This window comes from Peromyscus leucopus, chromosome 1, assembly GCF_004664715.2.
Source record: "Peromyscus leucopus breed LL Stock chromosome 1, UCI_PerLeu_2.1, whole genome shotgun sequence".
Taxonomy (NCBI): domain Eukaryota; kingdom Metazoa; phylum Chordata; class Mammalia; order Rodentia; family Cricetidae; genus Peromyscus; species Peromyscus leucopus.
The window spans coordinates 64,559,181-64,586,618 of record NC_051063.1 but is presented as its reverse complement, the minus strand read 5'-3'; the positions used below and the strand labels follow the sequence as shown (position 1 = coordinate 64,586,618).

The window sequence follows — 27,438 nt, the reverse complement described above, 5'->3', positions numbered from 1 at the left end:
AGAGGGACGCACTAAGTTACAAGGAGCACTGACTGGAGAGAGCACAGGCTGGAAAGCATAAGCTGTGGCCTCACAGATTTGGGGAGAGCACAGGCTGGAAAGCATAAGCTGTGGCCTCACAGATTTGGGGAGAGCACAGGCCAGGGCAACACAAGCTGGGGGAAGGGTAGGTGAGAAGCATCAAAGCTTGAACAAAGGAAGGTGGCAGCTTCTCAGCCCCCAAAGCAGAGGACAGAGGCACAGGGCTCATTGATCTAGACTCCTGGGACAAGCTGCAGCTAGCACCCAGGGGTGGGAGCGGGGTCTGCTGGCCACATCTGCCCTCCTTCTAACCCCAAACGGTGTCGGAGGGGTGAGCAGGCCAGGGCAGCACACCTGTGAGCTGTCTTTTCTCCCACTCAAGCTTCCAGCACCCTCTGTCACCTACTCTGGCTACAAGCTCATGAATGGCCAGTAACTGGAAGCCTTGAGAATGTGTCCCGACCTGCACTGTACTCGTGGACTTTGCGTGACCAGTTGCAAGCCCACCCTCCTTCACTCAAGGAGCACATATTAAAGGGTCTGCTATTGTACCCAGCCAGGCTAGGCTCTGGGGATAGGGCCAGCAATGCAAGGGGCCAGGCTGACCTGCAGTTCTTCAGGAGCTGTGGCCCATAGTTCTGCTCCCTAAGGTTGGGGAGACTGTCGGAACTAAAACACTAGCCTGTGGAAAGGGATCCGTGCCTGCCCTTTGCCAAGTTTGGGAGAGCCTTCTAGTCCTTTGCTGGGCTTGGGGGTGAACACCTGACTCCCTGCGCATCACAAGGCCTGACCCAGGGAAAGGCTCTAGGAGCTGAGGAACCCAGTACCTGCCCCAGACTCCCTCCCACCAGCGGCCACTAGAGGTGACTGCAGCAACCCCGCCCCTGGGCTAGGTGGGGCGGGAACTGCGAAAGTCCTGGGGCCTGGTGTGGTCCAGGTGGGCTCAGCCCTGCTACCCTCTGTGCGCCCAGGTGGGTGCAGACCCCCCGGGCAGCCGCTGCGCGGAGTGGCTCCGCCCCGAACTGTCACGGACAGCGCAGGCAGGCGGAGGGTGCACCCCGGAGGCTGACGTAGTCGAAGACATCTGCGGAGCCCAAAGTCGGCCCTGGCCCGCCAGTGACCACGGCCCTCAGGGCGCCACCCCCGGCCCCGCCCCAGGCGTCCCCGCGCCACCGTTTGGCGACACTGCGGCAGGCGGCGGGCGCGTTGCCATGGCGGCCAGGCGCGCGTAGCTGGCGGTGCCCAGCTCAACCCGTCAGGCACAGAGGCGGCGGTCAGCTTGGAGGGGATCTACCGGAGAAAGGACCCGCCGGAGAGGGGATCTGATCCAGAGGAAACCTGCTGGGGAGGGGATCCCTGACCGGAGCGTGGTCCAGGGCCGGAGTTCCAACCTGCGCGCAGGCCCTGCTGAGCGCCAAGATGCAGGCCATGGACCCAACCTCTCGGGGCTTCTACGAGGAAGATGGCAAGGACCTGGACTTCTACGATTTCGAGCCGCTCCCCACCCTGCCGGAGGATGAGGTGAGATGGTCCCAGAAGCCCGCCTGCCCCTGAGGAGGGGTGGGGAAGAGGAGTGGGGAGAACACAGCTCTCCGGCAGCATAGATTCTGGCCCCTACATAGATTCTGGCCCCTCGGGTAGCGACTGCTAAGGGTTCCTGTCCTCAGCCCCACCCGCCACAGAACAGCTGGAATGCTGTATGGGACAGCAATGGGACTGTCCCTGCAAAAGTTGGCTGCTGCAAGGGTGGGTTTCTGGTTTTAATCCTTGGACAAATTGGGGGCTAGGGATCCTGGCAGTTTGGGACAATAGGTACACTCCTGACCTCCTCAGCTGGCCTAGCGCTAAAGCAAATGAGCTTAGGAATGAGGAATGAGACCCCTTCCCGGTGTTGAGAGTGCGTCCTGCTTTGGGGAACCTCCCTCCCCCAAGTACCCTGAGAGCTTCTAGTCCAAAACTGGCTTGGGCTACAAAGATCCCCTCCTGGTTGGGAGAACCTAGGTGCCCCGCCCCCAGGATCCCAGATGATGGTCATGCACAAACTCCATGTCTTGGAAAGACATGGCAAGCAGCCCCCCTAGATGCCCCCAGGGGCACCTTGACCTCCCTCAAGAACCCTTGGGGGAGATCCTTCCAAGCCAGGACCTTTGGGAAGACCTTTCCAAGCCAGGCTCTGGAGTCCCCGTGGAAGAATCCACCACTCTTTAGCCCCTTGAAGACACTGGTGCTAGAGACCCTCCATCTGCCTTTGCAGCTGGCCTAGCCATCTGATGGGTGAAAGTTGGCTAGAACCCTCCTGAAGCATAAGCCTGGGGTCTGCAGCACTGGGCCCTGACAGCTCTCCCATTCCCCTTCCTGGAGGAGTGAGCTCTGAAAGGATAAAAAGCCATTGCTCCTGCCTGCCCCACCTCCAGGGCCCTCTGAGCAGTGCTGCCCCCACCCTGAAGTGGCCTGGATTTGGTGCAATTGAAGGCTGCAGAGAGGAGAGGCCCCGGGAATAAATAAACCTTTGGACATCTCCCTAGCTTTGATGGGAAAAAGAGGGTGCCCTCAGCACACAGCCTTCAGAAACTGCTGGAGGACAGGACATGTTCTAGGGTATCTATGGGAGCCTCGGCTCTCAGTCAGCACCAGAAGCAGATCTGACAACCCCTCCTGTACCTTTTGGTATCAGCCACTGAGCTTGGAGGGCTCACTCTGTGCCTGGCATCTGAAGCAGTGGTACTAACAGCACCTAGGTATTAACAGCACGTAGGTCCACAGGTTGAAGCTGAGCCTTGCACCCAGAGTGTGATCTGTCTGCCATGCCCTGACACCTTCTGTACTAGGAATGTCCTCAGTCCCTCTGTGTTGGAGAGTTTCCATATACACAGTGTGTGAGACCTCTATCCTCTGACCTCGGGGAGTCCTTTGTGTGAACTGGAATTCCCCCTTTCAGTGGCATTCAGTAGGAAGTTCAGGGGAGTCTCTTCCCTGAGGAAGAGTGCTACTTTTCTTCCTATAACACAGGAGGGGGCTGGTAATGGAGCTCAGTTGTAGCATGCTTGCCTAGCATACGCGAACGAGGCTTGGGATTCAACACCCAGTGCCGTAAGAAAACTGAATAACAAAAACTTATTCTTTAAAATAGGAGAAGAGTCTGCGGGGTCTGGCCTTGAGCCAACACAGTCCTTCGTCTAAGAATATAGCTGAGATCTAGATTGCATGCTTCCTGCAGTCAGCTCGGTCCCCATTAAGGTTTTTAAATTCACATCAAGGTCACATGACTCTGCCTGGCATGGCCCTCTTTATCTGGTTGCGTTTGAAAGCTGTCCAGAGGGAAGCAATGAGTTAGGCTGCCACCCACCCTGAAGCTCACTCAGTGCTAGAGAATCCCTTGGGGTCATGTGTGACCCAAGCCATGACAGCCTTGCAGGTGAGGTGAGGCCAGATCCAGGATACATACAGAGTATATAGGACATCAGAATTCTCTCCACTACAGCTAAGAAATGGAATCCAGTAGAGCCTCCAGGGGCTCCTGAATATCTCTACCCTGCCATGACCCAAAGAAAATCCAAATGACTTGGGAACATGCTGTCTAACCTCTTGATAACTGGTAGAGTGCTAAACATGCTCACTGAAAGCCTTACCATGACTCCCAGAGATGATACGCTGGACAGTGGTATGTATGTGCAGGCCCCTTCCTCCGTGGTGAGAGTGGGAAATGCCTGTCCGAGATCATCTTGGCATTTTCTTATAATGAAGAAACCAGTGCCTGCACCCCAGCAATTTCTCCAGAGAAACATGGCATAGAAACAAGTCATTTGCCTATGAGAAAAACCTACTGAACACTTAGAGCTCACTGTGAATGGACCAGCATGCCCCACTATGTTATGGAGGCTGAAGCCATGCTCTGTCCCTGGCTTCATAGAAGAAAACCCTGGCTGTACAGTAAAGTTGCTCTGACCAAGAGCTATGCAAGGTGGAAGAGATGGCCTTCCTAGGATTCAACACGGAACTTCAGCCTTTCTGGACACGGAAAGTGGAATCAGAAACAAACCAGTAAGACAGGATCTAGGCAGAACCATAGCTGCCAGAAAGGCAGGCATTCACCAAGTGGCTGTGGTTGAGGGCCCAGTAGTGCGGGTCAAGGGGTAGGTGATATCACTCTTCTTCAGGAATGCAGAATGGTACGGGTTTGGTGATGAAGATGACAACATTGAGTGTCAGCGGAGAGTTCTCACTGTTTCCAAGCCAACTAAATGCCTCCCAGAACCTTCTGGTGCTAGGCTGGCCTTGGGGACTGAAAATGAACAGGGACCCACAGCAAAAAGTCTACTATTAGAAAGGGGTTTCCCCCGCCATGGCATTCGAGCCCATAGAATATGTTTCCAAACAGGCTCTGAGCAGAAGGCAGCCTAAAACCAGAAAAGAACCCTGAGCCAGCAGGGTGGGCACTTGGGGGCAGACACAGCCCACAGAACACCTTGCAAGCTCCTGCCTCCCTGCTGAGGTTTGGCTGCTCACAAGCCGAGGCTGCCAACAAACACTGCCAGCATCAATTCGAGTTTTATGTTGGCAGGCCCTGTTATGATAAGCTGAAAAGTTAATTGGTTATAAATGGACTTGAAATGTGCACAATGACCCCCGGAGTCCCTGTAACCCAGCTCCCGGTCTGTCTAGGGGAAGGGGAGCTCATGAGTGCATATACACCCTTAAGCAGGGCACTCTGAGGTAACCAGATAAGAGCTCTGGAGCTCAGGGATCAGCTAAAGTGTCTCTTCCTGGAGCATATTCCCCAACCCCCAGGGCCTCATCCCTTCCAGTCAAGATGAGGTTAAGTCTCCATCAGCACACTGCAAGCAGAGGATTGATCTTCCTGCCTGCAGGGAAATTACATAGGTGACCCCCCACCCCACACTCTTAAGTGCCACCCTGATAAAGATGGGGGGGGGGCAGGCTGGACTGTGAAGGAACTTCTCACCCACTGAGGACCTGGGCCTATATAGGACAAATAGAGCCACTGAGTTGGCTGGAGATCAGGACATCAGCTGATCTCCATGGCAAGAGCTGTAGGAGCCTGCGAGGCCTGGAGCTTGCAATGCCCAGGTCTGCATGAGACCCTTAGTGTGCTTGGCATGGGAACACCATACAGACCCACATCTACACGAGTGAGCTCACAAGGCTCACAGCAGATCACCTCCGCGATGGCCCCTGGACATGATATTTTGTGGAGCCAAAGTCAGAGCCCTGCAGCAGGCTGAGCATATTTCACTGGGGACTGAGCTGTGTGGCAGAGACTGGCTACCATATCTCCAGGCAGCACCTTAAAGACACTAATGAAGACACACAAGGCGGACTCCTTTCCACGGGGCAAGAAGGGGGAGGGAGAGGAACCAAGAGGAATTATTGGAATTGGAATAGAGGGGGGCATAGACTGAGTTTGGGTGAATGGTGAGTGACATCTGAGTCCCTCCTGGTCTGTCATCCTTGTCCCTGGTCCATTAGCCAAAACTTTCCCCTGCCTCTCTCCAGTGGCATAGATTTGGGCATAAGACAGTTCTTTCTCGTGCCTGGCAAGGCTGGAGCAGCTGTAGGTCCTAGAGGCAGGTGACTCTAGGGTCTAGAATTCAGGCCTGGGGTCCCTCAGCTCTTAGCATGGAGCAGCTCCAACAGGATCTGCAGCTGTATAAATAGACTCTGACCTGAGGGTGTCATGTGTGAAAGGGCGATAATCCTGACATTGAAGAAGGCCTTGGCCACAGCTGGAAGCAATGACTCAGGGCCCGTGGGGTTCACCCCAGAATCATACAAATGCCCTGGGGTTCCTGCTTTCCCAAGTTATATACCCCTTTCACAAATTGACCCTGAGGGATGCAAGTCTTCAGCTGTTCTCAGGTCTGACCGAGGATCTCCCCCGCTCCCCACTTTCAGGAGCATCTTCCTAACAGACCTAAGTAGGAGGCAGTGATGTAGGCTGCAGGATGGCCAAGCAGCATGTCTGGCAGGGTTGCCTTCTGCTGGCGGCACATCCTGTCATGGCTGTGAGCAGGCAGGCATGCTGGCCAGCATGAGCGGCAGCAGTGGGGTGCCGGCAGGCCCTGCCGTGGGACTGAGACTGACTCAGACTCATATCGTGAGCTGGCTTCGTTTCTCCTCCATGGCTCAGCCCCACGGGGTCTACAGGGTTGTGTATTACCTCACATATGTGTCTGTGTAGGCTTGCATGAATATGTATGGACAAGCATGTTGCCCTATGTTGTACAGTGTGCAGGCACATTCCTAGGTGAAGGTGTGGAGGGGTGGTTGGTGTACACACGTGTGTGCAGTGTATGTGTGTGCCTCTCCAGCCATGGCCAGTGGGCATCCCTGGGAGCTTGGGTTCTCCTGAGTGCCAAGGGGTCCTTGGTACTACCAAGAAACCACAGGCTTGAGTCCTGGTTAGAAAATCAGCTTAATAGTCAGGGAGCCTCTGTCACAGGAGTAGAAGGTCTGGGGATGAGACTTCACCAAGCCCCACCTTGAGCTCCAAGAATGAAATGGCCTGTGGATATGCAGGGTCTAACACCCACACAGAACCTAAAGGCTCAGGCCAGCAGCTTGAGACTCCTGCTCTTGATTTTATCCATTTGCCTGGTTGCTCGGTTGTTTTAATCACCCTGCCTTCTCATCTGTGATCTGTGATCATGGGGATGCCTTACAATGTCAGCTACAGGCAGACACCTTTAAGAACTATCATTTGCCTGTACTTGAGCAGCCCATGTCCTGGGGTCACAGCCACAGCTGGAGAAGCCAAGGCTCTGCCTCTTCTTAACCACCCCACTTCCCCCCCCCAAAGGGGATCCACATCTTTTGCCCACACCAGCCCCCAGCCCAGCTCCCGAAGAAACTCCCACCCACTCTCGTAAATGGGTAGTACACAGATGTATGAACTCAGGAGATGACAGGGACCTGACAGCAGCCAGGCAGGAGGCTTGCAGTCTAAGATGTTTGATATGAAAGAGTTCAGGTGTGTGTGAGCATGCGTGGGCAACTGTGGCTGTGCTTGTAGGTGTGTATAGCAGCGTGTATTATTATACGGAAGTGTTTTTGTCAAGTGTGAGTGTACATATGTGAAGACATGTAATAGTGAATGTGTGTGCCTGTTCTGGGCAGCACACTGGTGGTTTCACCTAATGCTCCATGGCTGTGACATCCAAGGAACAGCAGAATGACTGTGTCTGAAAAGGGCCTGGCTTAAGACCCTTTTCCTGACTAAGTGAAGTACCACCTCGACTCATCTGCTTCCCTGAAGCACTGTGCTCAGCAGGAAATACTAGGTCCTTCCCGGGACAGCCCTCTGTGGACTTACACCAAGCCTGTCTTGGCAGGAAAACGTGTCTCTGGCTGACATCCTCTCCCTGCGGGACAGAGGTCTCAGTGAGCAGGAGGCCTGGGCTGTATGCCTAGAATGCAGCCTGTCCATGCGGAGTGTCGCCCACGCAGCCATCTTCCAGACCCTGTGCATCACACCTGACACCCTGGCATTCAACACCAGTGGAAACGTGTGCTTCATGGAGCAGCTCAGTGGTGAGGAGAAGAGGGGAACACGGTAGGGTGGGGGATACCCAGTGCAACACAGAGGAGGTACCTTAGGGCTGGGTGTGAGCACCAAGCAGCTGAGGCCATAAGGGAGGGACCAAGCCCTGGGTTTTCTTGGGAATCTGATGGGATCCTCTCTTCAGGCAGCACAGAGGAGGCAAGGCGGGCTAGATGTTGAGTTTGGGTGGCCCTTGTAAGCCCCACCAGCCTAAGATTGCCACACACTCCCTCAGGGAGCCAGAGAAGTGCTCGGCCATGATTCTGAACTCTATTCAGGCCTTTGGCTGGCACTCCTGGCCTGCAGGGAGATGATGCAGGGGCCTGAAGATGAGACTTATCTGGCCAGGTAGACTGGCCACCCCTGAGGCCCCCTCCAGGGTAAGTTTGGTTCTCTCAAATTAGGAGGCCAGCGTTCCTTTTTCCGGAATCCAAACAAATTCCTTTTCTCCTTCCACTTGGGACCTTTTATGGTTCAAGAACAGTGTATTATTGCCTTGGATGCCCTTCCTTAGGGGCATCAGCCTGAGCAAAGGGAAAGAGGCTCCAGGGGATGCAGCCTCCTCACCAAATGATAAAATCAGAATGCCTTCTCTTTTCTTCTCCAAGATGACCCCGAGGGTGCCTTTGTACCCCCAGAGTTTGACCTGACAGGAAACACTTTTGAGGTAAGCTCTAGTAAGTGGTGACTCTCCAAGCCTTGCCCTCTTCATCTCTGGGGTGACCTTTATTATGGTAGTCCTGTGGCCTTAGTGTAGTAGGTTATCCCCAGTGAAGTGCTGCCTTTGGGGCCCCTGCTTTCATCCTTAGTGGCTACTGGAAGACATGTGGGTGTTCGGGAGCTGTGGCCTCAGACATCTCTGTCAGGGTTGGTACCGAGTTCACTTATTGCAATGTCAAATCAGATGGCCTCTGAGTCTTACCAGTGACTTGTGGGAGGAGCCAGAAAAGGCTATGGTGTTCACCACCTTTAAGAGATGCCTCTGAGGGCTGGAGAGATGGCTCAGTGGTTAAAAGCACTTGCTGCTCTTGCAGAGGACCCAAGTTTGGTTCCCAGCACCCACATAGTGGCTAACACCCTCTTTAACTCCATTCCCAGGGGATCAGATGCCTGCAGATGTTCACTGTGGCAAAGAGTTTTTTGTTTTGTTTGAGATGGGGGTCTGGCTGTATTGCTCAGATGTCTTAGTTAGGATTACTATTGCTGTGATGAAACACCATGACCAAAGCAACTTGAGGCGGAAAGGGTTTATTCAGCTTACAGTTCCACATCATAGTCCATCTTTGAAAGAAGTCAGGACAGGAATGCAAATGAGGCAGGAACCTGGAGGCAGGAGCTGATGCAGACAAGGAGGGGTACTACTTACTGGCTTGTATATCATGGCGTGCTCAGCCTGCTTTCTTACAGAACCCAGGTCCATCATCCCAAGGATGGCACCACCCATGATGGCTGGGTCCTCCCCCATCAACCGCTGATCAAGAAACTGCCCCACAGCGGGACTTATGGAGGCATTTTCTCAATTAAAGGTTCCCTTCTTTCCACTAACACTAGCTTGTATCAAGTTGATATAAAACTAACCAGCACTTAGATGCAAGAATGTAAAACATCGGTAGCGAACTTCTGCCCTCCGGGGTTCTCCCATTGTGCTGTAAGCCTGTATTTAAGACCTCTTCCCTCCTTCAATAAACGGCATTCGGCATTTAAAAAAAAAAAAAAAAAAAAAAAAGGCCTGGAGAAATGGCTCAGAGGTTATGAGCATAGACTCCTCTTCCAGATGTCCTGAGTTCAATTCCCAGCAACCACATGGTGGCTCACAACCATCTGTAATGAGATCGAGTGCCCTCTTTCTGACCTGTTGTCATACATGCTGTATACAAAATAAACAAATAAATATTTAAAAAAAAAAAAAAAAAACTAACCAGCACACCAGGCTAGTTCACAACAACTCCTAGATTCAAATGATCCTTCTGCCTCAGGCTTGCAAATGCAAGAGTGAAGTATGCAGCACTACACCTGCCCAGTTTCTCAGTGACAACAGTCACAGTGGCCAGCACTCCTTCCATTGTCAATGTATTCTGCATCCTTAACAGACTTCCTGACCTTGAAGTCAAACAGATGTCCACTGACACTCTCCACCAAGAGTTTCAAAGTTCTAGTCTTCACATTGAGTCCATCAGAAGCTGGTTTCCTCAGCTTCACTAAACTGTGATTGACAAACCAAACTTGTGTTTTCAGTGTACAAGGTGATATTCCAATATACGCTGATGCTTATAATGACCCATCAGACTAGTTAACGTGATGTTCGGGTTTTTTTTCACCCAGTATGAGACAGAAAGCATTTCATCTTTTTCTGTGGATGGGTGGCTATTTTCCCAGCTCTGTTTGTTGGCTAGCTGTGGTACACAAGCAGCCGCCATCCACTGGGTTTTTACTTTCAGTTTTCTGTTCCTTTGTTAACTTTGTCCACTTTTATATCAAAACATCTTGCTACTATTCATAGCAACTTCAAGGTTCTTTTCATTTTTTCCCTCTTGATCAAATCAGTGTTTCTTACTGTTTCCTCCAGGGACAAAGCTTATTTCCGGTCTAATCCTCAGCCAAGTGCAGCATCTAGTGATTAGACTCTAGTCTATGGTGGATGTGCACAGATCACCCATCCTGTCTTGGGGAACTGGCTACCCTATCTAACCATATAGATGGCACTGGCCTTGGCCACATGAGTTTCTATCTGTCCTGAGCTTATCAAGGTTTACCATGAATACATATTTCATATTTTGAAATAGTTCTTTTGTCCCCTTGGAATGATTGTGTAATTTCCTTCACTGAGATGTTATGTGTACATTTTTGTGTCCTAATAATATCACCCTTTCCCATTTAGGAAAACCCAGTCTGGCTATTTCTCCTAGGCACTGTTGAACCTGAATGATGAGTCTTACGGGTCTTCCGGGATTTTTATGGGCAGCTGGTACTTTTCCACCCTACAAATGTTTCTGACCAGCACTGATTTCAGGATTGCTCTGGGCTTGCCTCTTTGCTCTGTTTGTACAAGAATGGTATTATCTATGCCTTGGAAGTCTGGGAAGTCTGATTGAAAAGGACATTGGCTTCCTTTGTGGATGATTTCTAACTATCATCAATTTTTAATGGTTATAGCATTGCTTTGTTTGTGCTACAAAAGGGTTTTGTTTTGTTTTGTTTTGTTTTGTTTTGTTTTGAGGGGTATTATTTGTTTTGGTTTTTTGGGGGGGGGGTGGTTTTTAAACTACAGCAAAAGAAAACACATACCTAATGGGCTGCTGGTGATGCCCTTTGCATCTTTGTGCTGTCTGCAAATTTCCTGTTTCCATGCGCTGGACCATTCTTCAATTTCTCTTTCTTTTGGCTGTTGGTCTAATCAGAGGCTGTTTGCCTTGTTAGTTTTTTCAGAGCGCCCTCTGCATCCCCTGGTTCTGATTCTCTCTTCTCTTTTGTTTGCTTTGAGTTCAATGGCTGTTTCTTCACTTCAGGGGGAAACTCGGCTCATCCACATTCATCTTCTTTATTTCCGGCTGTGAATCTCCCTCAGCGTGTGAGCTTTGTCATATCATGTTTGCTTCTGGGTTTTTTGTTATTTTTTTTTTCTAGTTCAGTACAAGAGTTATTCAGGTTGGGTTTCCTTTTTAGGAAGACATATACACAGAAGGCACACGTGTAACCCACGACTTTTCAAAAGCTGAGTTCTCTGCAACCGGTATCCAGAGTCGTCACAATGAGAAACTAACACCCCCACAGTGACTGTCCAACCACACGGAACAGAGATGTTGATCTCATCCTGGTCTCCTGCTTCCTGTGGCTGGACTCAGCAGGGCTGGTGAGAACTGTCAGGAGAGTGTAGCCACTGGAAAGCATCCATTCTCTATAATCCTTTCTTATTTCTGAACACACAGGGACTTTTGAATTCGCCTTTGTCTTTTGCCTTTGCCTTTCTGGCTCAGACAGGCTGTGGCTGAAGCAATGGTCCCTGAACACCTACTCAGGAGAGTGTGTGCAGGCTTCCTTTGTTCTGTGAATCCTTGTGTTCCTTGGTTGGGATGCAGCCATTTCCATGTAGCTCAGGCTCATTCATCCATCTGTCTGGGTCTTCTGTGGCATCCATTCTGATTTTATTTATTTACTTACTTAGTTACCCCAGTAGCCATCAAAATGCATTGAAATCTGCTCCTTGGCACAGGTGGATGGGACTCTTCCTGTAAGGGCGGTGTGTTCCCATGGTTGCAGAGCAAGTGACCACTGAACCTGAGAGGACCCCGAAGAGGGGTTCCCTGAGGACTTAGCCTTGTGAGGAGGGGATTTCCTATGGGTTCCTATAGAGCACCAGTGTGGTTAGCCAGGGTGGAAACAAGAGGCTGGGGGATGTATGTCAGAGAGGGGCCCCAGGTCTCTGAGCTTCTTCAGTTCCCTGGATAACCAGTGACTTCCTAATGTTCCTCACACAGAATAGTCTGCCCTTCCTATCTTACCCTTGTTATGGAGAGGCTCTGCATGTACTGGGAAGTGTTCCCATGTCCACTCCAGGACATATGGCCCTAGCATGAGTCAAGATGTCCAGGGTTTCTATTCTGCCTCAGATTAGCTTTACTCTGGAACCTTTTGCTGGGGACTGCCAGAAGTCCTAAGTAGTTTTAGGTGATACAGTGACAGGAACACAAGCCCCAAGTGTGTGTCTGGACAGCCTCACTCTGGCTCAGGTACACCCTCTCTAGAACCTTCTAGTACCAGCTGGTCCCTGTGCTGTTCCTCTCTGGCTCTTGGAGATCTGCCACTACAGACAGCCTTGGGTCTTTGGACTATTTCCTGAATGGTCACTTTGGACGGAGATTGGCTGGTCACCTGATCACCCATGCCACCTGCTGCCCCAGCAACAATAGCTCCACCCCACCTTCAGTATTGTTTAATCCACCCAGACCCTCCTCCTTTCTCCACCTGACCTGGGCTTCTTTTCACTACAGAACCATCCCGCTCGCCATTCTCCACGATCTCCCAACAAAGGACAGACATTAGGGAGCATCTCCCCCAATGCCCCCACCCACCCAGGTATCCACCTTGGACCCTCTGTGTTCCAAACACCATCTAGCCACCCCTTTTGATCCTCTCCTTTTCTGCTACAGAGACCAACTCCCCAACATACGCTCTAGAATCTCCCGGGCTTGTTGTGACCAGTCTTCTCAGAACTGAGTATGGTCAACCTCTTTGTCCAAAACCCTCACAGGCCGCCTGGCTCCCACAATCCCTCAGCCTCTGCGCTGTCTCCTTCTCCACATTCAAAGGCCCTTTTTTTGCCCTTGTCACTCTGATGGGCTCCTGTGGTACCAGCCAGGATGGCTCAGTCCTGTCACCTGTCGTTTGCTTGAGACCACAGTCCACACGGAGGCCCATGATGATGGGAGACTATGAGTCAGGGACCTGTGATCAAAGTTGAAATGAAACAGGGATCCTGGTTTTCATTAAGAGGCTGGAGGCCTCTGCAAGCAGGTAGACTTCAGGCTATAGACTTCAGGATGAGTTCAAGGGGAACAAGGAGCTGGGGAGGTGGCAGGGCAGTGAGTGAGCACCCATTTGAAAGGTAAGAGGCTGATACTCACTGGGTAGGAGAGGCAGGTCTACAGTCCCCTCTCCTTACCCGTATTCCCTTCACAGAATGGAACGGAACGATAAGGGCTAGAAAGGCAATGTTGGTCAGGGCACTCAGGATCCCAGCACTGGCTCAGAGTGCAGCAGACAATGGCCCTGAGCAGAGTGCACACAGCATGGGCTGAATCCAGAGCAGGTGCACATGAGACCCAGGCCTAAAAGAACAAAAGACTCCCAATGTAGGAAACCAGCATACAGCCCAAAATAAATGAAGTCCTTTGTATCAACAGTTTCAAGGTAGAAATGTAATTTAAGTGTGTCATTTGTAATAGCAACAAAACCCACAGGAACCCAGCAATTACAACAGCAGGATTTTTAAGAAAAAGAAAAATCAAGTAAGTCAACATAATGAACATACATTGAGGTATCTCATTGTCCCCTTAAATATAGATGGTTATTTGTGAATTAAAAGTTAAAAAATAAATGAATAAATAAATATTCTGACTACACATCACGATTTCATTTTGTACATAGATTAAAAGGGGAGCTAGTCCTTCTTGAATAGCATTGACTTCTACACACACACACACCCATGGGAGGCCTTCCACACTCCTGGTATCCCAGTCTTGGTTTGTTTTGTTTTGTTTTGTTTATGGTTTGTTGGCTTGCTTGTTTGTTTTCCGGAGCTGAGGACCAAACCCAGGGCCTTGTGCTTGCTAGGCCGGCGCTCTACCACTGAGCTAAATCCCCAGCCCCAGTATCCCAGTCTTGTACAGAGCCCGGCCTCACTCTCCTGTGCCCAGATAGAGCAATGCCAACTTTCTAACCAAAGAAAACTCTTCTTTCCTCCTGCTCACTTCCTGTTTGTGAGAGCAGGATTTCTATGCCTCGGGCAGCAGGCCCAGGCAGCATGCCGACCACAGGAATGGCGGACCTGCTGGTCTCGGCAGGGGAAAGCAGTCACCTGCAGGGCAGGTACTAACACTCCTTGGTACTGCAGGCTCACATCTACTCCCTGGGGGCCACACTGAAGGCTGCCCTGGAGTATGTGGCAGAACCAGAGCTGGAACCCAGGCTGAGCCCAGACCTGGAGGGACTGCTGAGCCAGATGCAGGCAGAGGACCCCAGGGACCGGCCAGACCTGGAGGTAAGCTCCCAGCTAAACATGCGCACTGCATGGCCACACAGACAGCACAGACCCCGCATCCTCACTGGGGTTCCTTGGCTAGAATATGGAGGCACTGCATTCTGTTGAAATTGAGGCTGGTTTCTGCTACACGTTTTGTAATAAAAAGCTTTCGGGGACAAAACAGAGTCTTCTTTTTTCTGCCAGGATGTATGCCTTGCTTTTTTTTTTTTTTTTTCAAATGTACCAGAAAGTGCATGTGGGAACAGGTGGCCTGAGCCAGGGGTGATGGGTGCCATCCCAGAACTGTGCAGTTGGGTGGGTCTCAGGAGGATAGGCCTCCTTCTTGGTGAGCTGCACACCTGGCACCTGCAGAGCATCATAGCCCTGTGCGAGGAGAAGATGCAGCCTGCGTCCTCATGCCGCCTGTGCCGCAGTCTCTCAGCCATTGGAAGAAGGGTGCTCTCCATTGAGTCCTTCGGAGCATTCCAGGGTAAGTGCCCCCACCTGCCCATCTGTGCCTACACATGTATACATGCATACATATACATTCATACATGTGCACAGGGACACATGTGCATCGACACAACCACCCACAGAAGTATGCACATACAGAAACACAAGCAAGCCCTTACTCATGTTCACATGTTCTCATACACCATATAAACACCACACTCACAGTCACACACTTGTTCAAATCCAGCACATGTGTATCCCATGCAAAGAGGCTCACATGTTTATACCATTGCATACATAAACATACGAATGCCTATTTATACTACATACCTGTGTAAGTGTCCCCACTAATCTACACATCCACATTCAAGTGCACACCACATACATGTATGTACACATGTGTATGCTGTGCACACACTGGCATCTTCAATATCAGGCTTAGTGACTCCAGCCAGCCTTGTCTGGTGTACTTACGTCACCACATGCAGAGCTGTTGCTGTGTATCTGGAACTTATCACACATAGTCTCAGGACCATGCTGGCCTCCACAACCAGCCTCAGAGTGGCCGGAGGGTCCTCCCTGACAAGGAAGCAGCAGTGTTTTTTTTTGTAATACCGCAGCCCAAGTGACTGCCAGCGTCACCCCAGCAACAGTAGGGGATAATTTCTGAGTAGAGTCATAGACAAAATAGTGAGTCAAACAGGCAGCAGAATCGCTGTGTCAGGTATGCCAAACTTTGTGCCTCAGCGTGTGTGTGTGTGTGTGTGTGTGTGTGTGTGTGTGTGTGTGTGTGTGCAAGACTGTGTGCCATCGCATGTGTGCAAGACCATGCTGCACGCTGTGTGTGTGGAAGACTGTGTGCCCTATGCCTGCCACCAGATTCCATTTCTCCCCTTAGGGAGTGGCTTGTGTCATCACAACAGAAAAATGAGGAGCTTTGGGATAAAGCAATTAGACGGGCAAGGGCTGATCCCCTGGGAAGCTCAGCCAAGAGGGAGACCCAGAAACCTCCGTCCAGAGGCTCTAATTGGCTGAGTTATGTGACTGTAGATCCTGGGAACCTCTGGAGCCTATGCTAAGGGCAAGAGTGGGAATCTGGGGATACAGGACAGGTAAGCCTGCCCTGTGAGACTCTGGAGAGGGTTCTGTGGTGATGAGTAGGACAGAGTCAGGGGTGGCTCGCCGGGTACCACTCTAGCACAGACTCCTGACCCAAACTGACCTGCAGTAACCGTATCCTGCCTCTGTTCAGACCTCAGCGAGAACACATGGAGAGGAAGACCTGCTCCAAGAAATGTGGGACCCAAGAAGGTGCCAGGAGACCTCAGCGCTGATCCAGAGGCACTGTCTTCACCAAGGGGCCTACTCCAGCCTCCTGCCTCCAAAGACGCAGAGCAGGAGGCTGGTCATGGTCCCAGGGCCCCCTCTCCCAAACCACTGCTCTCAGCCCCCATGAGAAATGGTGAGAGCCCAGGACAGGAAGGGCTGGCCAACCTTGTCCTGGATGCCAGGTGCCCCCTGGGTGAGCTGGACAGAGACATCCTCAGGCGGAGCCGGCTGAAAAAAGCTCAGACATTTCCCAGGCTACTTCAGGAAAGCACGGAGGCCAGCACCCTCTGCCTGTCACTGACCAGCTCAAGAAACCAGCTGACCATATCTGAGTTCTTCCCCTCAGACCCCAGGAAGCTCTTCCTAGAGGGGAAAAATGGTCTTTCTGGCTTCAAGGCACAGTCCAAAAGCAGACTTTGGCCAGAGCAGGAGGCTGGAGTCCAGCTGGGTAAGGCACCAGGTGCAGGCCGCAATCCGCATAGGAGTCCAGGAGCCTCAGGACCATGGGAGGCTTCATCTCCTAGCCAGGGACCTGTAGAGTACACACCTTTGCCCTGCCCTGTAGACCCTGGAGATTCGGACCATGAAGGCCAGATATCTTGGAGTGAAGAGGGGATTCCAGGAGGATCCGGACAGCTGGAAAGTGCAGCCAAAGCACAGGTATGTGAAGGAGGAGGGGGTCAAAGGCTGCTTCTCCTTAGCCTTAGTGTGCAGCTCACACAGGACCTGCCCCGCCCTGCCCTGCCTTCACTCTCAGCAACTGTGTCTTTGGGACTCCGTATTTTTGAAGGAAACTTCAAATGCAAATTGGGGGAAGGTCTGGATGTCACCCCCAGGGCATGGGTCCCCAGGTCAGAACCCTCCCTGTGGCCTTTCTAGATGCGCAAGTTTACCTCTGGACAGCCTAGAAAGCACCAGCTTCCTCAGCCCGCATCCACCCATGTATAGGTGCATCCCCATGGTTCATTATCTTCCCCAACTGAAGTAGACAGCTCCTAGGAAATGCTGCTTCAGGGGCCCAATCCCTTCCCAAGTCTTAGCTCAGACTAGGTTCCATGTATGAGCTTCATACTTCACAATGGATGAAATTCTAGTGCATGGGTCTGTAGGCCAGATCCGGACCACAGCACTGAGTGTGTTCCCCCCACCTTGGCTGTTCAGTGGGTTCCCCAAAGCTCTGTGTCCCCGTGTGTTTCTCAGAGTGAGGACACCTGAGCCAGTGGCCCAGTACACATTTATCTATGAAGAACCATCAGCCCTATTTCCCACCAGGCTTTGTTGCCCTAAAGGACAGAGTGTAAGGGAGGTAATTCTGTGGTCTACATTATCATTTGCGCCCTGACGAGAGCTTAAAGAATTCCCCTGGCAAGTGTGGTCACTTAAAGAGGTGTCTGGGGTAGGCATGGTGATGGAGATGATCTATGTTGTCTGGGCCTGAGTATATATACTCACGTATACTCAGCCACCGTCTCAGGATTTCTCCACAGGGTACAGCCACCTTACAACATCTTCTAGATGGATAAACAGAGACTTGGGTGGCTGGGGAGCCTGTGGTAGCACTGCTAAGGGGAAGAGTTGAAGTCTCTGGCTTACAACAGAACAGAGCAGACCAGTCAGCCTGGCTTTCACCTTAGCCATCTGGTCAGCCTGCCTCAGAGAGAGTATGCCCAGGACCCTCCAAACCTCAGACTCCTACATAGGGATGGCCCAGAGCTGGGAGCCCTCACCTTAGTTTCAAGGCTTGTTCCCCAGGATATAGGGCACCATCAAGAGCAGAACAAATGAGCCGGTAAGCAGAGAGCCACAAGACTGAACTGTCTAATATATCAACCCTTCCTGTGCAAAGAGCCGGTGGATAGCATCTCAGGTGAAGGCGATGTGTGTACTTCTATGGTGACCTTGCTCCCAGACCTTCAGGTGGTCTCCACAGGCAGGAGCTGTCTTGTGGCTCCATTAGTTCTTTTCACTTGAAGATGTGTTAAAATACACGTAATCACAAATTCTACCATCTTAACCACCTCTAAGTGCATGGCCCAGTGTATTAAGGACACTCACATCTCACTATCTCCAGAGCAGCCTTTCTCAACCTGTGTGTCATGACCCCTTGGGGGAGTCAAATGACCCTTTCACAGGGGTTACCTAAGACAATCAGAAAACACAGATGTTTACATTACGATTCATGACAGTAGCAAAATTACAGTTATGAAGTAACAAGTAAAATAATTTTATGGTTGGGGGTCACCACAACCTGAGAAACTTCATGAAAGGCTTGCAGCATTAGGAGGGTTGAGAACCACTGCTCTCGAGGTTTTCCATTTTCTACACCTGAGCTCTGCCTTCAGCAAACACTGACTCCCCTCCATCCCTCTCCACAGCCTCACCACTTTCTATACTTTACACATACAACCTCATGTGTGAAATCAAACGCTTCTGTTCTGTTGTCAAGCTTGTTTCATTCCCCATAATGTCCTCAAGATCCATCAGTACTCAGACTGCAGCGTTTCCTCCTCCTCCTTCCTTCTTCCTCCTCCTTCCTTCCTCCTCCCCTTTTTTCTTCTTGTCTTATGGTACCCAAACGGTCCTGGAACTCACCATGGAGCCAAGAATGAGCTTGGGTTCTTGGTCCCCCTGCCTCTACTTCCCAAATGCTGGATTACATGCGCCACCACACCCAGCTCCTGAACGTTCTACTGCTCTGGGCTGTGCCCTTAGTGCTGCAAGCCGCAAAAATATACAAAGCAGGATCTCAGCTGATTATGACAAAGCTAATACCTGGAAGAAGCCAAGGGCCTTCCAGAGGTCAAGCTGAGGCTCAAAGAGCCTTGGTGATATTGGCTTTTGATTATCAGCCTTTTCCTGCAATGAGTTTCTTGTGTGCTATTGTAGCTTTTCCACCATTTATTGGGCACCATTTCCCCTCTACTAAAGGAATATTTAGATAACCTTGTGCGCTGACAGCTATGTTCAGCCAGAACCCCAGTTCAATCCTCCCTGTAATTATCGTCATTGACAGCATCCGGCCAGGTCCATCCCCAGATGGAGGAAAGTACCTTATCAGAGACACCTCTCTACTCTCTAAGAACAGACTTAAGCATCCAGACTACCTGTTTGAGAAGACCTGGCGGATGTGCCAATTAAGCTTAACTTCCTCCTACCCCAAATCTTTCCTCTAGTTCCAGATCTCCCTTTAACTATCACCAGAGGCATCTAGCTGTACATGGGTTGCCTAGCAACCGAGCACACCTTCCCCCACCCTGCAGAAAAGCGGCAGATAGCTTGGGCAGATAGGAGCCACAGGAAAAAAGAAGACAGTTTTATTTTCTCCCATTGACCTAGCAACTTACAGATTCTTAACATGTTCTACCAATCACATTTAAGATTATACTTGAGCACATAAGATCCCTCTTCTTAGATATTATCCAAATTTAGCCTTTAGTTAATTCATTAGTCACTTCCCTTTTGGGTTGCAAATGATAATTAACAATTGCCCCTCTATGTGATTCTTATCACCCCTCTCTGTTGACACTGGGAACCTGGTGGTCACTGCCTGAGGAAAATTCTTACCTGCCTTTATGACCCCATAGAATTCAAGCCTGGTGACCTTGCTTGACCAGAGGATTGATTGCTATTGTTTGGGTTTATAACTGGACTCCTGGGAGACTTGGGGGGAATGTAGAGACTGAGAACTAAAGGAATAAGGAGGATTTTGACCAGAGAGAACCTGTGGATGAGATGGAAGATGAGGAAGAGTCAGATGGGGATGTACTAGCTGAGTAAGAACAAGATGAAAAGGACCTAGATGAGGCAGAATTAAGACCAGAGAATTAAGATAGAACTTAGAGGGAGCAGTAGATAAATACAGAGAGAAATCAGGCAAGAAAGGAGCTAGGCACGAGAACAGAACTGAAGCTGTGTATAAAGGATGTTATGCCAGAGGAATTAAAGCAAGTGGACTATAGAGCTCCATGTGCTGAGATTCTATTTCCCAAAAATAGTCCTCGCTGTTTGTAATTCTCTCTCCTGAGCCCCTGGGATGTATAATGTTAAGGCTGGTCCCTCTAATATTATACAAGACCTTAGAAATAGTTAAAACATTAAGTTTTATGCTATGTATTTTAAAACACATACACACACACACACACACACACACACACACACACACGGAAGTAAAACTCTTCCTTTTAAATCTTGAGCAATACTATAATATTCTATCCCATGAATGGACCACATTTCTTCTTTCTTTTTTCCCCCCTTTGGTTTTTCAGACAGGGTTTCTCTGTGTAGCTTTGTACCTATCCTGGAACTCACTCTGTAGCCCAGGCTGGCCTCAGACTCAAATAGATCCGCCTGCCTCTGCCTCCCGAGTGCGGGGATTAAAGGCATGCACCACCACCGCCCGGCTCTCCTTTCTTTCTCTCTTTCTTTTCTCTCTTTTCTTTTCTTTCTTTCTTTCTTTCTTTCTTTCTTTCTTTCTTTCTAACCTTTATTGTAATTGATGTGTATGGACATTTTGCCTGCATGTATGACTATGAGCTACTGTGTAGGTGCTGGAAATGGAAAGGTCCTCTACAAGAGAATCAAGTGATCTTAACCACTGAGCCACCTCTCCTGGACCACACTTCTTCATCCATTCATCCATCGGTGGATATTTGAGCTGCTTTCCCTTTTTGGATCTGGTGAATGGTGCTGCCTTGAACCTGGGTAGACAACTGTCCACTCCAGTTTCCTTTCAGGTCTTAGGGATAAACCCAAAGTGGAATTGCTGGACCTTAGAGTGATTCCCTGTACTTTCGCTAAGGAACTGCCATCTTTTCCCATGGCAGCTGAACTATTCCATGGGTGAGGGCTCCAGTTTCTCCCGGCACTTACCCACACTCGTTTGGAATTTGGAAAACTTCTCCAGTTCCTTGCATAGGGGATGCTGCATGTGGAAACTGAATCACTATTCACCTGTCACCCTCCGTGGAAACCCTTCCGTGGCACCAAGTGGACTGAGTGTTCTTACGTGACCGTCTCTTCCACAGAGCCTCTCCCTGCAGGACCTTCTGTCTAAACTAGGCCGGCCCTTCAGGGAGTACGAGCTGTGGGCCCTGTGCCTCTCCTGCCTTAGCACTCTGCAGACACATACGGAGCACCCAGGTGATGAGTCACCCTGCTCTGCCTGAGCCCTGGGCCCAAAGGCTGGGGAGGGAGAGAGGGGAATTGCAAAATCAGTGCTGTGAGCTAGAGGCGGTGGCTCAGTTTGATCCAGCAACACACCCCAGGGGAAGCACCTGTTAGCACAAAAGGGGACCGTGGAGACAACTGCCTAAAATGTGGTTCTAAAGCCAATAACCCCTCCCCCAGGAGTGAGGGAAGGGCTCAGGATGTTACACTAGTTTGTGACCCTGCATGTTCAACCCCACTGAATATACAAAAGGACAGTTCCTCTGTGCTCTCAAAATGTTGTGGGCAGTAATGGAGGTAGCATCTGAGGGGACCAGGCTGCCACCCTCAGAGAAATACTGTCCAGAGATAATATGCTGTTAAGCCATGAGTCTAAAGAATTTGAAGAGCCCAACCTCCTTCACCCAGCCATTCCCAGGGGCAGAGCAGTGTGGACCGTGTCCCCAATCATCCTCCTGTTTATTCTTAACTTGTTAAGAATGATATGCCCCAACAGTGTTCTCAGGAAGCCTGTTAGGATGGAAGGCCCTCCAGTGCCTGTCCAGTCTTGGCAGGTCTCTCTGAGAGTTCTGTGTGCCCGAGTCCCCTGATGCTGGCGAGGGAGCTGCCCACATGCAATTGCATCCTAGATCTGCTCTGTTGCAGCCCGCCTGTGCCTGGACAACGTGCTGGTAGCTGAGAATGGAACTGTGTTCTTCGGACCACCCCCTGCCAATGGTACACACGGGTCATTCTCGGGGGGGGGGGGGGGCGGGGGGCGGAGGAATAGAGCTGCCTGCCCAGGTGGGAAGGAAAACCAAACTGTGGTTGCTCTTCTAGGCTCCTACAACTCACTCTTCCTGGCTCCCGAGGTGTCTGAAGAGAAATTGGTGACGGAGAAGGTAAGCGAATTACCTCTCGCACCATCCGCGCCCTTTGCTCAGTTGGTCACGGCACCAGATGGCCCAAACGCGGCACCCACCTCACGTGTGGGGCTGTTGTGGTGACGTTCACTGCAGTCCTCTGAGAATGCCTTGGGACCCTGGGTGGGACACACTCCTATCCCTAGGGCCTAGACCCCGCTGTCACTAACAGGCTAATAGGCTTTTATAAACTTTAAATGAGATTAACTAAATTACGCTCAGAACCTGGTGCAAACCGCCACCCTGGAGACCTGATTAGCTGATTCTCCTGGCTTTGGCTCAGCTGGTACTCGGCGGGGCAGGGACTAGGTCTCTTGAGGGGACGCGGGGAAGGACAATGTAGAGGGCGGAGCCTTGAGGGGGCAGGGCGGAAAGGTTTGGGGGAAGCAGTGAGGGAGCAGGGTGGTACCAAAGAGGACAGAACAAGCACAGTGGTTTTTTTTCAACCTCACTTGCTGGACCCTGCTGCTAGAGAAATAGGCCCTGGGAAACTCCGCAGAGGCAAACGGAGCCTTCCCGAGACCAGGCTTTCTAGCCAGAGGGCCCGGAAAGAGACGCCCTGCCTGCCTGTGCCTTCTGCTTATGCAATGCACAAGGGGCCCTCTGGACAGCTGAGACCCAGAGCTACAGAGGTGCGTTGGCCTTGACTGCCGATGCTGAGGATCCACCCACGACAGCTGCGGGGGAGCTAGAACCATAGACATTTGGACAAGAAAAAGAATTGAGACCAAAAAAATTGAACATGCCTGAGGAGCTTGCCCTAGAAATCAAGCATTCGTGTCATCAGAATTCTGGAAGGAAAGAAAGCGGTGGGTGAGGCAGAAGAGTAATCATGTAATGAATGAAAAACATCCAATTATGGCAAAACACGTAAGCCTACACATTCAAGAAACGGGAAAGAAAAAGGAGATAAACTTGAAAAAACCAAACGCCAAGTTATAGTAAAACCTCTGAAAGCTGAAATCAAAAGAGAAAAGAGAAACAGTTTATCTCTGTGCAGGGGAAACAGTTCAAATGGCAGCGAGTTCTTTCCAGTTCTTTCCGGATGACCTTTCACCTGGAGTCTTCTGTTTTGCAAAAGACCTTTTTTTTGTTTTGTTTTTTGTTTTTGTTTTTGGTGCCTGTCCTGGAACTCGCTCTGTAGACCAGGCTGGCCTTGAACTCACAGAGATCCACCTGCCTCTGCCTCCCGAGTGCTGGGATTAAACGCATGCACCACCACCACCCGGCTCAAAAGACCTTTGTATCAAGATGCTCTCAGGAAAAAAAAAAAAAGAACTAAAAATGTATCATAGGTAGTAATCGTGCTGTACTTCTTTATTTAGGTTTTATAAGACAGGGTTTCTCAGTGTAACTTTGGTGCCTGTCCTGGAACTCGCTCTGTAGACCAGGCGGCCTCAAACTCACAGAGATCCACCTGCCTCTGCCTCCTGAGTGCTGGGATTAAAGGTGTGTGCCACCACTGCTGGGCTCGTGCTGTACTTCTAAGCAGCATAAAGACTGGGCTGACAAGATGGTTCAGCACTTGCTGAACAAGCCTAACAATGCCATGTCAAGGCCCAGAACTCAGGGACTCTGGAGAAAACTGACAGCAGAGTTCTCCTCTGACTTCCATCCACACACTGTGGCAGGCACTCATCCACACACACCATCAACACACACAATAATAATAAAGTGGGTTTTTGTTTGTTTGTAAGTATAAAGACTGGGTTGAGGAGATGGCTCAGTGGTTCAGAGAGTGTGCTGCTCTTGCAGAGAGAGTATCAGAGTTCTATTCCCAGCAGCCCCAGAAGTGGCTGGTCCTTTAACTCCAGTTCCAGGGCATTTGATAACCTCTTCTGGCTTCATCAAGCACTGCATTTATGTGGGCAAACACACCTACACACACAAAAAAAAAAAAAAAATTAAAATAAAAGCACAAAAAACGATAACTGAAGAAATAAGACTGTAGACGGCACGGTTTATGTAGAATCCTAAGGAATCTACTATTAAAACAAAAAATCCGCCGGCCGGTGGTGGCGCACGCCTTTAATCCCAGCACTCGGGGAGGCAGAGCCAGGCGGATCTCTGTGAGTTCGAGGCCAGCCTGGTCTACCAAGTGAGTTCCAGGAAAGGCGCAAAGCTACACAGAGAAACCCTGTCTCGAAAAACCAGAAAAAAAAAAAAAAAAAAAAAAAAAAACCCTCCTAAAACTTAGAAGTGAGTTTTGCAAGGTCACGGGATACAAGATAAACATTCAAAGGTAATTATAGGGATGGAGAAATGGCTCAGCAGTCGAGAGCACTAGCAGCCCTTGCAAAAGACCCAGACTTAATTCCCAGCATTCAAATGGCAGCTCACAACCACCTGTAACTCCAATTCCAGGGAATCCAGTGCTCTCTTCTGGCCTTAGGAGGCATTAGACATTCATGTGGTATACATACATACATACATACATACATACATACATGCAGGCAAAACACTCATACACATCAAATTAAAAATAAATATTTTAAATGTCAAAAAAGGCTTAATTTTTTAACTTTTGTAACCACTGAACTGGCAGTTTCCCAATGCCATGGTATCAGTTGGCTGTGGAGTTTGCTCTTGGGCTGTCTGTAACCTGAGTGTCTGGAATATCCCAGCTATTCATTAGTGAGCCCATGGAAGCTAGAGGTTGGCTGTGTAAGAGTATTTGAATTGTGAGAATTATAAATGTCATACACTGTGGCTCAACTACTGTTTGGTTTATCAGCCAGACTATTATGGTTTGAATGTGAAGTGTCTCCCACAAACTGGTGTGTTAAAACACTTGTCCCAAGTGGTTCTGTTTGGAGAGGTCCTTGAAACTTTCAGGGGTGGAGTCTGGCTAGAGGAAGTAAGTCAGGGGTGGAGTCTGATTGGGGACAGGGGTGGAGTCTGGCTGGGGCAAGTAAGTCAGGGGTGGAGTCTGGCTGGAGGAAGGGGTGGAGTCTGGCTGGGGGAAGTAAGTCAGGGGTGGAGTCTGGCTGGAGGAAGGGGTGGAGTCTGGCTGGGGGAAGTAAGTCAGGGGTGGAGTCTGGCTGGGGGCAGGGGTAGAGTCTGGCTGGGGGAAGTAAGTCAGGGGTGGAGGCTAGCCGGAAGAAGTAAGTTACTGGAGACAGGTCCTCAGTGCTATCCATACTTTTTCCTGGCCACTATAATACAACTGTTTTGTCCCACATTACCACCTCAGCCATGGCGGACTAACACCTCTGCAGCCGTGAGCATAAATAAACACCTCCTTTAAGTTGTGTATGCCAAGTACTTATTTTATCATAGTAACTTTAAAAAACAAAACAAACAAACAAAAAACTGGTGCAGGCTGGAGAGATGACTCAGGTTAAGAGCACCGGCTACTCTTCTAGCGCCCTAGGTTCAATTCCCAGCACCCACGTGGCAGTTACAGCCATCTGTAACTCTAGTCCCAGGAGATCTGACATCTTCTGGCCTCTGGGGGCCCTGCACTCTCATGGTACACAGGCAAAAACAACAAAGTCCACTCACATAAAGTTTTGAAAGTTAACATAACACTGGTGCCAGAGAATGAGAGGGGCGTTGCTCTGACTGCCTGGGAAAGTGGTTCTAAAGCCTTGGGAATGGTTTGTGGACATATGGAAACACTGAATGAAGCAGACTAGAGAAGCCCTAGAAAGCTGTAAGCAGAGCTCAAAGGGTAATTCTGGTGAAAGCTCCACACACTAGCAGGACAGAGGTGCCGTGCCTTTTATCCCAGCATTCTGGAGGCAGAGGCAGGTGGATCTCTGAGTTCGAGGCCAGCCTGGTCTACAGAGTGAGTTCCAGGACAGCCAGAGCTACACAGAGAAACCCTATATGGAAAAAGCAAAAAACAACAACAACAAAAAAAAAAAACAGAGAGAGAGAGAAGGAAGGGGGAGGTGGCAGGGAGAAGGAAGTTAATTGAAAATGCTGATGAAATGCAACAGAAAAGGCTGGGTGTATACGGTTTCAAGTGGGAAGAAGGCTTTTCTGGGGATTGGACTGGAAGCCACTTGAGTTCCATTCTGACAAATCACTTCGGCAAGAGAGTGAACTGAAAAGTAACGGACTAATTACTTTTGTGAGGGAAATTTCAAGACACCGCTAGCTTAGATTGTGGCAATGACTCTTGCTGACTGATTTTAGCTAGAATTTATAGTGAGAATTGGGATCAAAAAGCACAGAGGAAAAGGTTTGAGACATTTGCAGTTTGCCCCTAGTAGAAGAAGCATCTGGAAAGATGGGGCCAAGGAAAGAGATTGCCGAACAAATTACAACCATTAAAAAGAAGGCTAACACGCGGAGCTGGGACAATGGGGAACATGCCTGGAGGGAATCTCAGGAATGGCGGGACTCCTCCCACTCGGACCAATTGTAAAGGCTTTTGTAAGACCTCTCCTGTAAGGACAAAGTGTTTCCCTGGTAGTCCTTTCGTGGAGCTCAACCTTCCAGACCCGCATGGTCCAAGTGAGTTCGGCTACTGCTCCAGCGGACAGCACGGCTGGTGTCATCCACAGAATGCTGGTTCCCTCCAACCCCCACCCTGCAGAGAGCGCAGTTAAAGGGCCCTGGAGGATCAAGGGAAAGCAAGGCAAACAAAGTAAGGCTGTGAGAGTAAAGCCTGAACTGCAGAGGAAACGCTGGGATGTTGGTGACGTCAGACATGTATAATGTCCCTTTATCTTGTTTTTCTCAGATGTTGATCACAGCAATGATAAAAACGGCTAATCAGTTAGCAAAACTTACTGCACTGTGTGGCCTAGGAGCTAGAAAAAAAAAAATCTTCCTCCACTCAAGAGTTTTAGTTTTATCTGATTGTTTTGAAATTGAGTAGCCCAGGCTGGCCTTCAACTCTCTGAAATCTACCTGCCTCAGCCTCCAAAGTGCTAGGATTAAAGGTGTATGTCACTATCCACTATTATGCTTCACTCTGATGTTACTTATCAAGAAAAGGGCTGGAGTGGTGTACGCCTTTAATCCCAGCACTCAGGAGGCAGAGATAAGGACTCTGTGAGTTCAAGGCCAATCTGGTCTACAGAGAGAGTTCCAGTAAAGCCAGGGCTACACAGAGAAACCCTGACTCAAAACAAAAAAGAAAAAAGCAAAGAAAATATCCCAGGCACATGTGAGGAGCATGCGTTTGCCAAAGGCTGCTACAGATGATTCAGGAGAGTGAAAACTAAGGAGAGCATCCAGTATGAGCCATTGACCTAACAGAGAGAACATCTTAAACCCTGTGCTATGCACCCTTCTATCAGAGAGACAGAGTGAGT

At 50.0% G+C, this 27,438-nt stretch overlaps 1 protein-coding gene across 4 annotated transcripts in view; it reads left to right on the top strand.

Annotated features, from left to right (window-relative positions):
• Positions 1–900: 900 nt before the first annotated feature.
• The window catches only part of Kndc1 (kinase non-catalytic C-lobe domain containing 1), a 47,635-nt gene continuing 21,097 nt past the window's right edge, over positions 901–27,438 (top strand). For 2 of the 4 annotated variants that reach the window (XM_028869556.2, XM_028869548.2), the window contains exons 1-9: positions 902–1,542; positions 7,371–7,569; positions 8,188–8,246; positions 14,190–14,336; positions 14,691–14,808; positions 16,024–16,760; positions 21,125–21,239; positions 21,912–21,983; positions 22,086–22,147. In XM_028869556.2, the coding sequence (XP_028725389.1) occupies positions 1,441–1,542; positions 7,371–7,569; positions 8,188–8,246; positions 14,190–14,336; positions 14,691–14,808; positions 16,024–16,760; positions 21,125–21,239; positions 21,912–21,983; positions 22,086–22,147 (1,611 nt within the window). In that variant the 5' untranslated portion in view covers positions 902–1,440. Of the gene's footprint in view, positions 1,543–7,370; positions 7,570–8,187; positions 8,247–14,189; positions 14,337–14,690; positions 14,809–16,023; positions 16,761–21,124; positions 21,240–21,911; positions 21,984–22,085; positions 22,148–27,438 lie in introns of all 4 variants that reach the window. The other 2 variants (XM_028869562.2, XM_037209474.1) reach the window with 2 other exon arrangements.